The 18,182-nt window shown below is 33.9% G+C and overlaps 1 protein-coding gene across 4 annotated transcripts in view; it reads right to left on the bottom strand.

Moving 5' to 3' along the window:
• The window catches only part of TLL1 (tolloid-like 1), a 244,888-nt gene that overhangs the window by 95,797 nt on the left and 130,909 nt on the right, over nucleotides 1–18,182 (bottom strand). For 3 of the 4 annotated variants that reach the window (XM_011967784.1, XM_011967783.1, XM_011967786.1), the window contains exons 2-6: nucleotides 16,968–17,078; nucleotides 13,584–13,664; nucleotides 11,939–12,091; nucleotides 11,295–11,412; nucleotides 4,352–4,530 (exon numbers count right to left, since the gene is read on the bottom strand). In XM_011967784.1, the coding sequence (XP_011823174.1) occupies nucleotides 4,352–4,530; nucleotides 11,295–11,412; nucleotides 11,939–12,091; nucleotides 13,584–13,664; nucleotides 16,968–17,078 (642 nt within the window). Of the gene's footprint in view, nucleotides 1–4,351; nucleotides 4,531–11,294; nucleotides 11,413–11,938; nucleotides 12,092–13,545; nucleotides 13,665–16,967; nucleotides 17,079–18,182 lie in introns of all 4 variants that reach the window. The other variant, XM_011967785.1, reaches the window with a different exon arrangement.

Raw genomic sequence — 18,182 nt, 5'->3', positions numbered from 1 at the left:
TTTAAAATCTTACTGTGTTTTTGGTAATGGACAAATAATTACAAAAAGTTATGTTTTTATCTAATGAGTTTTCCATTTTTATGACTAGGTCTGCCAGGTCCCACAAAAATTATCTTCCTATTTGGTTTAGATACCTTCTATGAAACAATGGGAAAAGATATAAAAGCAATATTAGTTAAACAAAGCTCTGCAGGCTTTAGCTCCATGATTTCATCACACAAGATAAAACAATAGCAGCCAATTCTCTACTTTCATTTAAAAATAAAACAAGTTTATTCTTGATGAAAAGGCAGTTCTCCTTTGAGATTAAAAAAAATATGCTTCAGAACTTGAATGTTTTTTTAAATCTCCACATCTGTTAGTTTAACTTCTGGACATTTTCATTTTTAATAGATTTTTCTTTTTTTTTTTTATTATATTTTAAGTTCTAGGGTACATGTGCATAACGTGCAGGTTTGTTACATATGTATACTTGTGCCATGTTGGTGTGCTGCACCCATCAAGTCGTCAGCACCCATCAACTCGTCATTTACATCAGGTATAACTCCCAATGGAATCCCTCCCTCCTCCCCCCTCCCCGTGATAGGCCCCGGTGTGTGATGTTCCCCTTCCCGAGTCCAGATGATCTCAGTGAACAGGCAACCTACAGAATGGGAGAAAATTCTTGCAATCTACTCATCAGACAAAGGGCTAATATCCAGAACCTACAAAGAACTCAAACAAATATACAAGAAAAAAACAAACAACCCTATCAAAAAGTGGGCAAAGGATATGAATAGACATTTCTCAAAAGAGGACATTCATACAGCCAACAGACACATGAAAAAATGCTCATCATCACTGGCCATCAGAGAAATGCAAATTAATAGATTTTTCAATTGCCTGTTTGTATCTGTATTGTAGTATTATTTCTCTAAATTTGAAAAGAACACAGACCTAAATTCAATGGTTCCAGAAAGAAACATTTCTTAAAACAGAGTTTAAGTTTTAGTGATTTCACAATTTAAGTACCCAAAGATTGTGCAAATCATACCACTTATGTAACAAAAAGCTTTGAAACATCAAAAGACAGAGAAAGATGAGCTACAGGAATTCCAAATTCACTTTTGGAGCTAAAAATGGAACTATTATGCCATTCATCTACTTAGGTTTTTAATTCCAATTGCCATATTTCAATTAAACATAAAAAGATCACATTAATAAAGAGTTTTCTAAAGGCAATAAAGAAATTGAGTTATGTCTCTCCTACATGTGATAAAGGAAATCCGGGATATTTGCTTGAGAATTAAGAATGAAGAATCAACCTGGAGTTGAACCCAAGTCCCAGACCAAAGTGTTTTAGTCTGTCTTTGAATGAATTTAAACAATACATAATTTAAAATTAACTAACCAGACCTTGTAATGAAATACGTGCTCCACAAATCTCTGATACGTCTGTCTATTTATGTTATAATCATTCTTGGGAAATATTCAACATTCTCTTCAACCCATGATAGAGGCAAATGTTAAAACTCTTGTCTCATAAGGAATCTGAAGTCTAATATAACAAATCCACAATCAGATTCTCAAAAAGCTGTGGATCTAATTTTATACTTACTAACCTGTAAGATTTCAATTTAGAGTATAATATGGGACCAGATTCTCTAACTAAGGCAAAATGTTTCATAAAAATTTCTGAAAGTGGAACATTACGCAACTTCAGTAATATATTTCAATGCATCTAACTTGAGAACATAATGTGTATATGACACAATTTTTTTTTTAGTTAAAAACAACATAGCCATACATAGCCCAAATAACAGAAAAATAGACTTATTACATGAAAGAAGGAAAGAGAAACAGAATACATAGCACTAAGGGAAACCACATTTGACAATTTTAAAAATGGCAAGCCTCCTTCTTGAAATCATATTCCAACATGGATTAGATCCTTATACCAATTTGGTTCCTATCATAATCACTGATTTTGCATACAAATGCGAAGCCAAAGTGTGTGCTTATTAGACATCACCCTCGACTAAGACTTGATCTTAAGTTTCTGAGTGACAGCAAATCACAAATATGTTGAAGATTAATCTTCAACATGAACACTTTCATACTGGAATTGCTCTGTTACAGTGGTTCCCATCATTCAGGAAATCTCACCCAATAAATTATTTTTTTCTGTTGGCTAGAAAACACTAATAACTATTTTTAACAGCCAAGTTCTCATTTATGTGGTAGTTGAAATAACTTTCAGATTTATTTCTTCTTTATTTCCCTCCTAGTGATATATAGGATGAATCTTGGTAGTCGGTTCATGCATTAGAGTCTTCTATATAGAGGAGTATACTTTTTTAAACTAATTTTTGATATTTAACTCAACAGATCACTTTGCCATTCTTCAAATTATTTATTTCTTTGGCTTCCAGGACACCACAATCCACTGATTTTTCTCTTATCTTTTAGGCAACACATTCTTAGTCTTTTAGGACATTCTCTACTAAATATTGCTTAAATATTGTTTTTACTCATTTTATATCCTCAACCTTTTTTTCTCCTCCCTCCAGTTTTTCCCTAATTAGTCAAATCTATGTCAAATTTTTATCTTTAGATACATCCTGAAGTCCAGACTCACCTTTCCTTTCTCTACAAAATAAGGATCATATAAAGACTTTTTAAATTCAAGGATATGCTAAATTGAATCATTATTTGTCCTTCTCTTTCTCAAAAACATGCTGTTTTATCAATATTTCAATATCTCAAATGTTTCATGTGATGGTACCAACATTCATCTTCTGGCTTAAAAAGAAAACTTTTGAAGATTTCCCCTCACATGATGATATTCCTCTTAAAATATTTTTGAAAGACTATTTCCTCTTCTTCCTTTTGATATGTACTACCCTAACTAAGAAACTAGTCACCTCTCATATCTACTTATTTAGGTTTCTATTAGGTTTTCTGGACTTCAGGCACATCCCACCACACCCAGTTAATGATCGCTGTAAGTCTGACTGCGAAAATGAGTTCTCTTTATTTTAATCTGAACTTTTCCTGCTTATAATCCTTTAATTATTCCCCACTAGCTAGAGAATAAAACCTGAATTTCCTCCCCAGGTTTACATCATAATCTTCTCTAAGTAAAGGATAAGATACCAACTAATCTCCTACTTGTAACAGCATCAACCATAATGGTCACATAAAAATAATTCAATTTTCTGTAATTGTAGCTTTGCTCATGAAGTTCTTTTTGCTTGAAATTTAATCACTCTTCTGTCCGCCTGAAATACTTCTACTTTACTTCTGAATTTCCATTCCTTTACAACTGCCTTGACTCACTAAGGCACTTCTCGTCACGCCTTGCTTGGACGCTACAGTATTCTCAACATACATTACTAACTACTGTCACTTTTCTCACTCATTTGCAATCATTTATACATATGCACATATCCCACACTAAATTTTATAGTTTTCATGACAGTATCTTCAATGCCTAAAATTGGCTCAATAAATAATTGGCATCAAACATATAATGAGCAAATAAAGAGGTCAGTACTGCTAATTACAGAAGGAATTCAAGGTCTGTAACAAAACTGATCATGAATAAGAAAATAAAAACACATTTTTACTTTGCTTATGCTTAAAATACATACTTAAAATACCTTACGAGAAAATTCCAAACAACAGAATATTTTTTGGCAACTGAAATATACTGATGTTTATGTACATAAAAGTTAAACAAATAAAAAGTGTTACATTGAGGTCATTATCAAATATCAATTATCAGAGAAAAATGGATTTTAAGTAGAAATTATATTTCAATTACTGAAAACTTTCCTAAGAATTTGTCTTGAAGGTAGTCAACTTTAAGAGGAAAATCTCAGAAAAAACTATTTATATTAGCTTGGAAATGACTCATTTCACTGGATTTTCTCCAGAAATTGTACCTGGTATAACACAGATTCCTATGGTAGCAGCACGTTTTATGGCAAACCCTGGGCCCTTTTAAAATCCTTATAACATAAATTATAGAACTTAGTACAAAAAACGTTTAAGTAAAAAAGAAATATTTAATAATATTAATTGATGGTTCAATAGCTCACACCCATTCTTGGAAAGCACCAAAGTTTAGAAATAAAACAGCTAAATCTTAAAAAAGAAAGCAAGTCTAAAAATGCATGAAATCACACAGTCTCCAGGAAAAAAATTAAAATATAAAATCATCATGGGTAATTTTAAATCAAGTAAAATGTTACTCTCTCATATCAAAAATGTAAGTTTACATTTTTGGGAAAGTGAAATAATAAACTGCATAAATATGATTCAAAGATACCCAGTCAGCCTTAAACCCAACACATCCTATGCCTCTCACCTGGCTGGATGTTTTCTCTTATGATAGTTACATGGTTATCTCGATCTGGTCGTGTATGTTCATGCCAAAAGCCTATCACGTGGCCCAATTCATGAACAACAATTCCAAATTTATCACAGTTCTTGCCGATAGAGATTGCCTGAGGTCCATTTCCCCGCCGACCTACATAGGAGCAGCATCTGGAATAAAGGAGAAAGTGGAAATAGTGGTGGAAAGGTGGTGCCGGACAACTGATAATACGGTGAATTTTTTGTAAAGAATAGTGATGAGCTATGAAGTCCAATACATTCAGGAGTACAACAACCTCTTATTACTACATGTGACTAGTTTCTGGTATTCTTTCAAATTTAAGTGCAACAAAAGTTTCCAAATAATCAGTTCAAGTGCTTTTGTAATTATCTATATATTAGAAAATACGCTTACATCATTTTTAGAAGCATTCAGAAATACATCAGAAAATAAAATAATTATCATGATGATAGCAATTATATCATGATGATGATGATGTATTTCTGAAGACATATAGTTCAGCTGAAGACATCAATACACATTTATTTCTAATATAATTTTATCCTCAGAATTCATATTAATTACTTAGGTTACTACTTTGTCAGTGTGGTTATCTGACGATAATGCAATATTATTTCAGCATTAAATGTAAAAGTAAGGAAAGTTTATTTTTCCTCTTTGAGAAAAACAGAAACTTATTTATGAAATATGTTGGTTAATCAAAACAAGAAATTACTTTTTCTACTCATGGAATAATTTTTTTTTAATAAAAGAAACGTTTCAAAGAAGACGTTAATTAAAGAAAATTATTTGTGGCTGGTTGCAGTGGCTCATGCCTGTAATCCTGGCACTTCAGAAGGCCACCCTGGGAGAACTGTTTGAGGTCGGGAGTTTGAGACCAGCCTAGGAAACATAGTAAGACCCCCATCTCTACAAAAATTTCAAAAAGTAGCTGGGCATGGAGGTGCAAACCTGTAATCCTAGCTACTTCAGAGGCTGAGGTGGAGGGATAACTTGAGCCCAGGAGTTTGAGTCTGCAGTGAGCTAGGATCATACCACTGCACTCCAACCTGAGCAACAGAGTAAGACCCCGTCTCTTAAAAAACAAAAAAAAAAAAAGAAAGAAAAGAAAATTATTTTGTTTCTTTTTTTGTTTTTTTTGAGATGGAGTCTGGCTCTGTCGCCCAGGCTGGAGTGCAGTGGCCGGATCTCAGCTCACTGCAAGCTCCGCCTCCCAGGTTCACGCCATTCTCCTGGCTCAGCCTCCCAAGTAGCTGGGACTACAGGCGCCCGCCACCTCGCCCGGCTAGTTTTTTGTATTTTTTTAGTAGAGATGGGGTTTCACCGTGTTAGCCAGGATGGTCTCGATCTCCTGACCTCGTGATCCACCCGTCTCGGCCTCCCAAAGTGCTGAGATTACAGGCTTGAGTCACCGCACCCGGCCAGAAAATTATTTTCAAAAGATGAATTAACTAAGGTTAACGGTTAACTGGTGTTAGGAACTGAATATTTATGTCCTCCCAAAATTCATATGTTGAAACTTGATCTTCATGGTGATAGTATTTGAAGGCAGAATCCTTGGAAGGTGATTTAGGGATAAGGAGGACTCTGCCTTCATAAAGAGATCACTGCCTTTATAAAAAAGGCCCCAGAGAGCTCCCCTGACCCTATCCACCATGTGAGAACACAGCGAAAACACATCTCACATCCGTCTATGCACCAGACACCAATTCTGCAGTGCCCCGTCTCCAGAACTGTGAGAAATAAATGTTTGTTGTTTAAAACCCACCCAGTCTATGACATTTTGTTATAACAGCCTGATCAGACTAAGACAAGTAGTAAAGAAAAATCAACAACTGGGAGTAGTATAATGAATGATATTTATGTGATTTGTGTCAAATGAGCATTCTAATAATTGAGATTAATTTTTTATTTCATCATCTGAAAGAATCTCCTTGACTGTCAAATAGAATGTGAAACATCCAGGACTGTCTTTCTGCAAATTTTCATCAATTGATTGATATTTACACATATTCAATGATGTGATTCTCCCGACTCAGCCTCTGGAGTAGCTGGGTTTACATGCACCTGCCACCACGCCAGACTAATTTTTGTATTTTTAGTAGAGATGGGGTTTCACTGTGTTGCCCAGGCTGGTCTTGAACTCCTGACCTCAGGTGATCCACCTGCCTTGGTCTCTCAAAGTGCTGCGATTACAGATGTGAGCCATTGTGGCCAGCCTCAATGGTGTTTTTCTATCCAAATTATAGAAATTCCATCTAGTCATTGTGTGTGTGTGCAAGTGTAAGTGTGTGAGTGTGTGACAGTCCCAAATATTCTTGGGACACAGGGTGGGAAAGACTGAGTACACAGGATGCCCACTTTAAAACAAATTTTAAATGGCATAATATTATAGTAGCTACAATTATAAATACATCTAAAATGTTAATAATTAGAGTTTAAATTAAAATAGCATCAATAGCACAGCAACAGAGGGCACTAAATAGTTGGCTTCAAATAGCTGGGATCATGATGCACCAGACATTGCCAAACACCTTTTCTGATTTATTAAATTGGAAGAGAAAATTGCCCAAAACTAATTGACCGAATGATTAAGAGGAATTTCACTATTTCAGTTTCTGGGGTAAGTACATTTGACAGCCCTTTTGATTTTCCACAAATATAAATCCCTATCTCCCTCTCCCCTTGCCCTTTTTTTTTCGTCTTCAAATTGTTTCTGTAGGCTTTAAACGCCTAAGAATTTTCATCCACACTATGCCAGTTAGATGAATTGATTTGTACTCATCATTTATAAATTTATTATAGCAGTTAACTGAGTTTAATAAATCAGTAGTAGAAAGAAGAAAGAGGTAACTGGTGGGTGAAAAGAGGAATCAATGAAATTTTTTTTTGCCCCAGGTAGTTTTTTTCTTTTCAAATAATATGCTTTACTTCATATATGGGTACTTATTATATATTTGAATATGATTACATGCCTAAAGATATATTAGATGAAGAAAAACCACAAAATTTTCAAGTTTTGGAGATATTTAACTAAAATATTTGCTACCTTAAGTCAATAGTAATGAAACTGAAGCATCTGATGATTATACAGCAACTAAATTACCCCTATTGAGTCATTCTTGCTGGCTTTATTCAGGGAATAAAGTTCTTTGCAAGTCAAAATGTGGGAGACAGTAAAGCAATGTGGTCAATTTATTTCATCTAAAACATCCTTTTTAGCATAATTGCACTCATAGCAATTTCCTATAAGATGGGGTTTCATAATGGAAAGGAAAAATAGACTTCACACTGCCTTATTCAGAGGTATTATTTTACAATGGTCCTGTGAAAAAACAAAAATGTGGTGTTTTGATCCCTAACTAATTAAGGGTCTTGGGGACAGATGAATTCTAGACTCTCAGATTAAGAAAATAACTACATATATGCTTAGACAAATATTAGTCATGGAAAGACAAGGGTAATATGTATTTTTAATGTGATTTAAAAATGTCTACATATTATCTTAGTTTCTAATGTCATCCAGGTTTGATGCCGTTTTCTCGTATACAGCTGTTGGATTTTTGTTTCTCATTTGTGTGCCACTTTTAAAGTTTGGATATTTTAAGGTCTACCTGTAGCCCCGAGCAAAACTTTCCCTATCAGCAGAAGAGCCTCACCTCCCCATAAGTCATAGATAGTAATCAGGTAAATCAAAATCTGCTACTTCCTACTTTTGCCTTGGTTTGGTAGACCAAAACCCCTTTGGAACATTATTTGGTAGACCAAACCCTTTTGGAACAAACGCCCTTTAGAAGCTAATCTATTAGATTATCCATGAAGGTGGAACTGGTTCTGCCTTTTCATGTGCTATATTTCAAATAGTTTCAATTATTTAGGTTAATCACCATATACCTTTTCATTAAAATAATTGTTTCTTTTTTGTTTTGATTTAATAAGTTTTCCAGGGCTGAGCATGATGGCTCATGCTTGTAATCCCAGAACTTTGGGAGGCTGAGGCAGGTGGATCCCTTGAGCCCAGGAGTTTGAGACCACCCTGGGCAACATGGTGAAACCCCATCTCTACCAAAAAAAAAAAAAAAAAAAAAAAAAATTAGCTGCACTTTGTGGCTGATATGGTTTGACTCTGTGTCCCAACCCAAATCTCATCTCAAATTGTAATCCCCACGTGTCGAGGGACGGACCTGGTGGGAAGTAATTGCATCATGGGGGTGGTCGCCCCTATGCTGTTCTCGTGATAATAAGGGAGTTCTCACGAGATCTGATGGTCTAAAAGTGACAATTTCCCCCGCACTCTTTCTCTCTCTCCTGGTGCCTTGTGAAGAAGGTACTTACTTTCTCCTTTGCCTTCTGCCGTGATTGTAATTTCCTGAGGCCTACGTAGCCATGCAGAACTGTGCATAAATTAAATCTTTTTCCTTTATATATTACCCAGTCTCAGGTAGTTCTTTATAGCAGTGTGAAAACAGACTAATACAAAAGAAATGGTACTGGGAGTGGAGCACTGCTATAAAAATACCTGAAAATGTGGAAGCAGCTTTGGAACTGGGTAAGGGGCAATGGTTGGGACAGTTTGGCGGGCTCAGAAGAAGACAGAAAGATGTGGAAATGTTTGGAACTTCCTACAGACTTGTTGAATGGTTTTGATCAAAATGCTGATAGTGATATGGACAACAAAGTCCAGGCTGAGGTGGTCTCAGAAGGAGAAAGGACTTTCTAATAAATTATTTTTTCTGCTTAAGTTAGCCAGTCTCTGTTGTTTGCAAAGAAGAATCCTGGCTAGCACACCCCTCTGCCTAACTATATAACCTCGAGGAGAGAAAACACCTTATGCTCAACATTACATTCCCAAAACGTAGTATGGAAGTGGGACAAAATAAGAATTCAACAAGTATAGAAACAAGTGTCTCCTTTTTTTTTTTTTTAAGGCAGAGTCTTGCTCTGTTACCCAGGCTGCAGTGCGGTGGTGCGATCTCGGCTCACTGCAAGCTCCGCCTCCCGGGTTCCCGCCATTCTCCTGCCTCAGCCTCCCGCTGAGCTGGGACTACAGGAGCCCGCCGCTACGCACGGCTAATTTTTTTTGTATTTTTACTGGAGACGGGGTTTCACCGTGTTAGCCAGGATGGTCTCGATCTCCTGACCTCGTGATCCACCGCCTCGCCTCCCAGTGTGCTGGGATTACAGGCGTGAGCCACCGCGCCCGGCCTGAAAGTGTCTACTTTTATAACCTGAATAACCAAATAGACCAAAGTTAAATACCATTTAATCATGAAATTTAAAGATTAAACATAAATCTTTAATTTGTGTTTAATCTTTTAACACATTAATTTAAAGGTTAATCATAAAAATTAGTTAATTTTTATGTAATTTTTATATTTTTTGGCAATCATTAAAGATAAGTAGATTTAAAAAGTAAGATTGTTCTACAAAAATTATCTAATAAGAGAAGTCATGTAAATAGAATATATTTAGCTATAAAAGACTACCTAATAGACTGAGGTAATAAACATAGTGACATAAATCTCTCACAAAGAATGAAATCAATCTCTGTCATAAAATAATCTCACATTTTGCAAATAATAATCAATCATCTTGCAAAATAAATAAATACCGCTGATGACAATAACTATTCATTGAAAAATACTTCGTTGAAGAAAAAAATAAGGAAAAGAAGAAATAAGAAGGCAGTTAGAGAACCTCCTCTCTTACCTGTCTCTATAAGGATAAGTAGCTGAGAAAGTCTGATGAGCACCCTGCTAATCAGCTACAACCAGAGTTCTCTCATATTGTTATACTAAGCACAAATGTAAATGAAATACTTATAGCTCAGTTCAAACCTTTTACCAATATAAGGGTGAAGGTTAAAGCATATGTCCCACTGAAGATGAATCAAAGAGATCATATATTTAGAAACATGCATGTGTCTATATATACAAACATGCCTGCAGTCATACATAAACTATACTTGTATACAATTTAAGAAGAGGAAATGCGCTGGAGATAAGTGGCAAAAAGTTCCTACCTTCACCTTTTGCTTATTATATTTTATTATATTCCCATCTACCAAAGGCCTGACATGGAAAATGTACCAATAATGTTAATTGAATAAGAGCTGACTATAGTGGAATAAGGTGGGAAATAATATTTAATGTTCTAAAAGACACAGGTAGTTCCATATATAATAGTCCTTCCTACAAATATGGGCAAGATTATTTTAGCTCTTATTTTAAAGAATTGCAAGAGTTACCAGTTGTCTAACTTTGTAGGAGAGCTGAATGAAAGTGATAAAAGCATTATTAAATGGTAAGATGTGTTTCTTATCAGATTAAATTCAGAAACAGAATTGATGTATGTTGGCATCAATATCAATTACACTACCTTGCAGGCTCTCAATGAACAATTACACTAGATATTGTTAAACGCTACACTTTTATTGCCACATTGTTGTCTTTTATTATGAGATGAAAGACCCAATATTGAAGCCCAATGGGAGTGTTAACGTGCTTGACTTGACAAGTATCTTATTCTAGTCGAGCTGAAGTACTTTGTGCACACCAACTCCCAAGCTCTTAAACAATTTAAATGAATTTTTATGAGATTTAAGTGAAGCATTATCATAGAAAAATCATCATGAAATATGATGTTTTATGAAACTGTGTCAACAATGGTAATTCCAGATGAAGTTAGAATGATTATAATGTTTTGCAAGCCAGTGATCAATTCCTATACAAGTATAATCCTTCCTAGCACCAAAAACACAACACAGAGAAAACTGTGAACTGTAAAATGAGTAGCGAGATAAATTACCAAAATTCAGCATTACTGAGTCTTAAGAAATAAATCTTACCTATGGACATTTAATTTTGCTTCTTTTAATTTATTTTTCCTTAAGTCAGTCCCTAGTTCTACTTACCCACAAGGCCTATAGGTGAATACAATGTAACTTTCTTCATCACTTCTTTCTATGAAAGTCACACATGTGTGCTTTTCCCAGTGCCTCATGGCCTGTTTGAACATGGCTCTCTGGCTGCCTAGAAAAAATGTGTGATGTTAATGAAAAGCTGGCTGCCCCAGAAAGAATGCTGCTTGCTGGATCCTCTACCTTAAGTCTGGCTGAGCAGTGTAGAATGACACCACTATCATCAACCAAATAATACTAGTTTATGGCACCACAAATGAATCATTGTTAAGAACGGACACTCACTTTATAATCAGAGGGCTAAAGCTCACTATCTCTACAAATATATGACTACAAGGCTCTATAAATGAGGCATACATTCTTCCTGTCAGTTGAAAGAGATCAGCTTCCAAATTTGATAGGCACATCTGAAACTCTGTTTAAAAACCAAAACAGTGCTTTAAACTCTTAGAACACAGACCAAATATATTTTTTCAATTTCAAAGACACTCTACACTAATAACCTAAGTTAATGAAGTGGTTTTCCAACCTTGACTTCATACTATGTATCCTATGTTAATGTTCTATAAAAACAGACACTTAATCTGTGTGATAGTTTTTATTTCTTTATGAAAACAGACCTTCTGGGAGTATCTTACCAGTGAAGTTGCCTCCTATAACATAAGGAATAACGCCTCCAGGCCATATTCTTTCCGTTCTTGATGTAGCGGCTCTGGGAACTCGATTTTTCTCATTTTGCCCTGAGAATTGTAGAGGTACTTTACCCTTAACTGTGTTGTTTTGCTCCAAGCCTGCAGTGACATTTAAAACATTCTGTGAAACAGAAGTTCTTGGTCAGGGAATCATTTACCTCTTAAAGGAAAAAAGTTAAAATGTCTTATTTACATATTTTTTGTATAAATGCCAGAAGTCAAAATGCATTAAAGAAAAACTTCAGCTGTATTATATACTTGAACAAAAGCATTAAAATATTGAAGTCTTTCGTGTCAAAATACTATTTCTTAATGTTCTGTGAGTGAATTTTGATGAATATCCATACAACAGCCTAAAGTGGATAGAAGTCAGTCAGGCTTAGAGGACATAGAACATTTGTTTTCTGTTTCCTGTCTTGCTAGCTCACTACCAATTCACCAACAGTTAAAACAGATATTGTTTAATAAAGTCCCATGATATTTAAGATTCTTGTTACTCCTGCTAGTTTCCTAATCCTTCAAATCTGAACTGATAGTCTATAGTACAGTCTAAAATTAAGAATATTATATTATACAGATAGTAAATGAAGTAACATTAAGACAGATATGAGCTCAGCCTCCCATACAACAAGCTCTCTCCATTCCAGTTTGCTCAAGATTCATATTAAGGCATGCAGCACGATTTAGAGGTCGGTACACAACACGAACAAAATGCATTCTATTCTGGAGCAGCTTTCAAGTCTATAGTCTTTTCCTTTTCGTAATGGCCTTTCATAATATTTTTGTTGCTGTTTTTGTTTTTCCTAAATTTACGTGATTATTCTTTTTTATCTGTCACTGTCAATATGAATATCCTGCCACTGGTATATACTTTGACACAACAAATAGGGACTCTGTCTCTAACATGTCTATCTTTTCAATAGCCTGGAGCAAAGCATCTTTTCTTGGGAAAATTATTCCTTGGAAATACGTACTTCAAGATTTAATTAATAATCCATCAATTTAAGGAACGTTAGAATATGAGCTATGCATATGGGATTTTAAACCTCTAAAATCTACAAATAGTTTTTAATACATTCTATACTGTAAATATTAACTAATTATGAAACCAGAGGCAGCTTTTCTAAATGTTTATATATATTTGTAACTATTTTCTATTTTTTGAATGGTCAAAACATTTTAACCTTTTAAATCCAGCAATTAGTTTTTCATTTTACTTAAAGTAGATTTTATTTCAAAACAAATAACCATGATATTTTTTCATTGGATTAAAATTGATATAACTCCAGGCTTGATAAAAATGCCTTGGTGTGATGCCCAATTGCCTAGAAATAAGTATCAACAGTAAAATAAACACCTGATACATGTTTCAATAAAGCAAAGCTTAAAATAAAGGAACATTTCAAATTATTCCAAATGAGTTCTAAAAGGCTTTGAGCAGATATGAGCTAGCAAAATAAAAATTTTTAGAATATATCCTTTACATACTTCACATCATAATGGCACACTGATTTTAATAAACTGAACTGCTATGAGTATAATATTTACTGTACATCAAGTCAAGCGTCTGCAACTTTAAACATTGATATACCAAAGCCAATTCTTCTTATCCTGTCTATAAGTTGGTAGAGGGCCCCTCGCTTCTTTGACATAGCATGGTCTCCAAGTCCACCTTAAAGAATAAAAGGAAACAAGTTACACTCAAAATATGTTAAAGTTCTTGCAAATAAAAAACAGTCATAGGCAACAATGATTTCTCTTTGGTTTTTTTATATGGTCTTAAAGTGTTGAAATTATGAATATCCATGAATCTATGAAGAGGGTAAAAACTCTACAGTAACCAATGTTGGTAACTAAAATCAGGGGATGGGGAGACTCAGAGAGCAATGTAAATGACTTTATTTGGACATCATGACATTTGAGTCATCTATTGATAATTTGAAACATTTTTCTTTACTGTGACCTTGACATCACATAGTGCTATATAGAATGACAGCAAGTTGTTCTGCCCTGTTGATTGCATGCCAGCTATTTCCCCAATGCAAACTGAATATTTTTGGAGGCCAAATCAGCAAATGGAAATAAAAACATTAGAAGAGCAAATGTGTAGTGCACGTTTTCTTCCAAAGCTTCCATGAATTTCAAAAACTTTTTAAAGCATATCACATTTTAACAATATATTCAACTACATTTTGAAATTTTAGTTGAATTTATAGAAATCAAAAACATAATTTGGAAAAAACCACAGGAATCCAAACGAATGTTCAGCTGCAAAATATATTGTTACACTGTGTAATCTGAAAAATTTATAAAAAACAGAATGTAAAAAAGTCTGTACTGCAAAAGGAGTAGGAAATGGTAGGAATAAGAAAATGTGTGTTCTTGCAGTTTTACCAGCAAAACCTGGAAAAGGTAGATTAGTGTCATAAGCCAGAAAGCAGAGCACTTGGCAAAAATTCTAGTCTCCAGATTCTCGTTCCAGGACTTTCATAAAATGCTACTCTCAGTTTTGTCACCTATTTTCTCTATTCTTCTTGAATTTTTATTAGACAAATAAGAAAAAGTTTTCATTGAGCAAACAAGCAATATACCCACTAATGACATCTTAACAAGTGTCTATGAATTTGCAGTAACAAGGACTGTCTATGGTTCAGAGAGTATCTTTGGGCTAAGACAAAGAAAGCCATAATTCCATGAAGACAACAAACTATTTATAAATCACTTGAACTATTTCCTTCCAATATCTATTTTTTATTTAAAATTAGTATTGAACCTAATTACCTAGACTGAAGCTAAAATATAATGATAAAATCTATTGCTATATAAACCTCTTAAAGGAAAAATCAAACAAGTCCTTATAAGGCAGATAAGTTAGAGTGCTTGTTCTCTGACTAATAATCTACTTAATTACTTGCATTACATGGCCACATTTTTGCTGTGCATCTGAGAAACATTTTTGAAATTTTTTCATTGCACATTTTAGAAAGATGAGGTAATACTTAAACACACTCATTCCTAAGCAATTAGGAGAAACATTTTAAAAGTATGATGGCATCAATGATGTTTGAAATGACCATTATGTAACAACTATATTTATATTACATTGTTTGAAATTCAACTGAATAGTGCAAGTTACTATTGAATTTTCAAACATGTACCTTCCACAGAAAAATTTAGAATAAACATTTTTATTATTGTCATTATAATCTGTTTTATTCTATGTCTAAAATAGCACTATTTTTCTTCCACTTATTATGCTGTCAGAGCTTAACAATAAATAAAAATTAAATAACATTTAAAAAATTTAAAATCATAGAGAATTAATGTCTACAAAATAATGGGAGAAGGGAGGTCAAAGAAGGGATCTAAAGCTTAGAGCTAATGAAAATTTTAATAAAAGTTGGAAATGCAACTTATAATAAATCTAGCATTTTATTGTTGCATCATTGCTCTACTGTCCGGAACGCATTGCCTCTGTGACAGTGTTACAGGTGATACAGCAACTGGAGATTTGGCCAATAAACATAATCCACATGGACGCACTATCTGTGATGACACTGCACAGCAATATTAGCACCCATATTGACATATGTTTCAGAAAAGATTGTCACTATGCATAACAAACACCAAAGCACACTCTTTTTAAATAGTATGTGTTATTATTTTAGGTGAATTCCTTAGGCTTTCTCTTATATACTTCCTATTTTAAATAAAGGTTTATATCTGATAATGGTATTTTGTTTATATAGAATAATATCCTTATTATTATAAAGTGCATGCTAGGCTACCTAATAATATTAAAGTGTGTTTTCTGCAGTTGACTTCAAATTTGTTTTAAATACACTTATGCATGTATGCCCACACACATACACATACACACACATTCTGTGAAAATAATAAACTATTAAAAACTGCTGCATCTAGGAAGAATACCACTATTCTACAATCTAAGAGGTAGAAATATTTCGATATATTTAAAACTAGTCATAGTAAAAAGTTGGGAAAAAAGTAAATTGGGCAAAGTAAAAAGTCACAGTAAAAAGTCTTAACTCCATAATATATATGTGTATTCGACACCAGAAAGGAATACATACTGTATTTCTACAGGATAGAAGAAAATAAAAATACTAAAAAGGTAGAATGCAATGAAATCAAAAGCATGACATGAAATAAATACTTTAGCTATTCATATAATTACAGAAAGAAATTTTAACTTTCTAACCTTGCAATTTTTTCCAAAATAATACACAGATTAAAATTTTACCAAGTTACTATAAAGAATTTTGAAATTGTAATTTTAAAAATTGTTAAATGAGAACTGAAATAATCCTTTACATATATCAAGTTTCTTACAGGCATAATTCAAACATGTTTAAATCAACTAAAATTAAAATTGCCTTCTGGGGTTTTCACAAAAATGATATAGATATATAAATTTTCCAAATATTATTCCTACATAATTTCAAATATATTTCCTATATAATTTCTCTAAGAATATTAGAGAAATTTTACCTTTTGCAACTCAGTATCCAAATGAGAGGCAGCTTAATATAATATGCAAGAGGATGAAATCAAGCTTTTTTCAAAATTGAATTCTGGTTCTGACATGGCCACCTCCTGATGATGTGACAATTAGAAAGCTGTATAGCTTTCTAAATCTCAATCTGCTAATTTCTAAAATCATAGTAATATTAGTAACTACCCTGAGGGGGTTCTTATGAAGATTCAGAGAGTTAATATCTGCAAAGCACTTAAACCAGACCTAGTATGTAGCAAATACTACAACGTGTTTGGTAAAAAAAATTAATAAAATGAAAACTATGAATAAAACCTGCATTTCTAAATATGTATATTTGTTTATAGGAAGTCAAAGTTGATCCACAGGAGATTAAAAATGATCCAAAAATATTTATAGAATTTCAAGAGTATATTTTCTCCAACATAAAGACAAATTTTCTGAAACAATCAACCTTACCTGTGGTATGTCCAAGGTTTCCAAAGGGATTCTGCGTAAGGTCAATTGTCCTATCTATTTGAAAGATACTTAAGTCTTCATCATCTAAGGCAATATCGCCCCAAAATACAGCTACAAAAAGAAAAGTTGAATTAAAATGTAAAATATTTCCATGAAATCAATACAAACAAAGCTAATTAGAAAAACATTGTTAAAATATGGGAACATGGTCTGGATAGAGACAGATCTTTCAGAAAGTAATCATAACTGAATGCATTGGACCTGTTACAGGACAAATATTAGGCACCTATAAAGGGCATAACTCCATTCTTTTTACATAGTTGTTTGTAGAGAGGGGGGAAATAGTTTCCTTGAATAAGAAGCTTACTGATTTATGGGAATTCTAAAGAAAAAGTAGGCAATCATGAGCTAATTCGCAAATATGTGAAAATCGGATAAGAATGTCTGCATCTTCTGTGGATTCTTATGACCAGCAGCATGACAGGATAAAGGAAAGGCAGTAACAATTAAACCATGTGATATTTTATAAACTAAGATAATTTTATAATGCAAGGTGCAATCAAGACAAAAGAATACATATAGTGCTATCGTGCCAATTCATTCACCACATTTCATACAACTTATAATACACTTTAAAGATGGCATTGCCTCTGAGTCTCTGTAAAATGGATACACAATTACCAAAAGTAATGCTCAAGTCAACATTTATTTAGGCAACAACTAGATGCCAGATTTTTTTATCCTTAATGACAAATATAACATGGTCCATATTTTCAAGAGCCACCAAGTCATTACCCTGAAACCTGAAAACACTCTGATTCTATTTTTTTTTTTTTTTTTTTTTTTTTGAGTTAGGGTCTCTCTGTTACCCAGGCTGGAGTGCAGTGGTATGATCGCGGCTCACTGTAGCCTCAACCTCAACCTCCCAGACTCTAGTAGTCCTCCTACCTCAGCTTCCCAAGTAGCTGCAACTACAAAGACACTCCACCACGCTGGGCTAATTTTTGTAATGCCTGTTAATTTTTGTTTTGTTTTTGTTTTTGTTTTTGTACAGAAAGGGTTTTTCCATGCTGCCCAGGTTGACAAAGAACTCCTGGTCTCAAGCAATACTCCTGCCTCACCCTCCCAAAATGCTGGGATTACAAGAGTGAGCAACTGCCCCTAGTCTGACTCTATGTTTTATACCTAGTGTTTCATGCTACTTAAAAAGCAAAG

The sequence above is a fragment of the Mandrillus leucophaeus genome, unplaced genomic scaffold (genome assembly GCF_000951045.1).
Source record: "Mandrillus leucophaeus isolate KB7577 unplaced genomic scaffold, Mleu.le_1.0 Scaffold81, whole genome shotgun sequence".
Classification (NCBI taxonomy): Eukaryota; Metazoa; Chordata; class Mammalia; order Primates; family Cercopithecidae; genus Mandrillus; species Mandrillus leucophaeus.
Note: the sequence above shows the minus strand (reverse complement) of the source record. Positions and strands in the feature narration are given on the sequence as shown.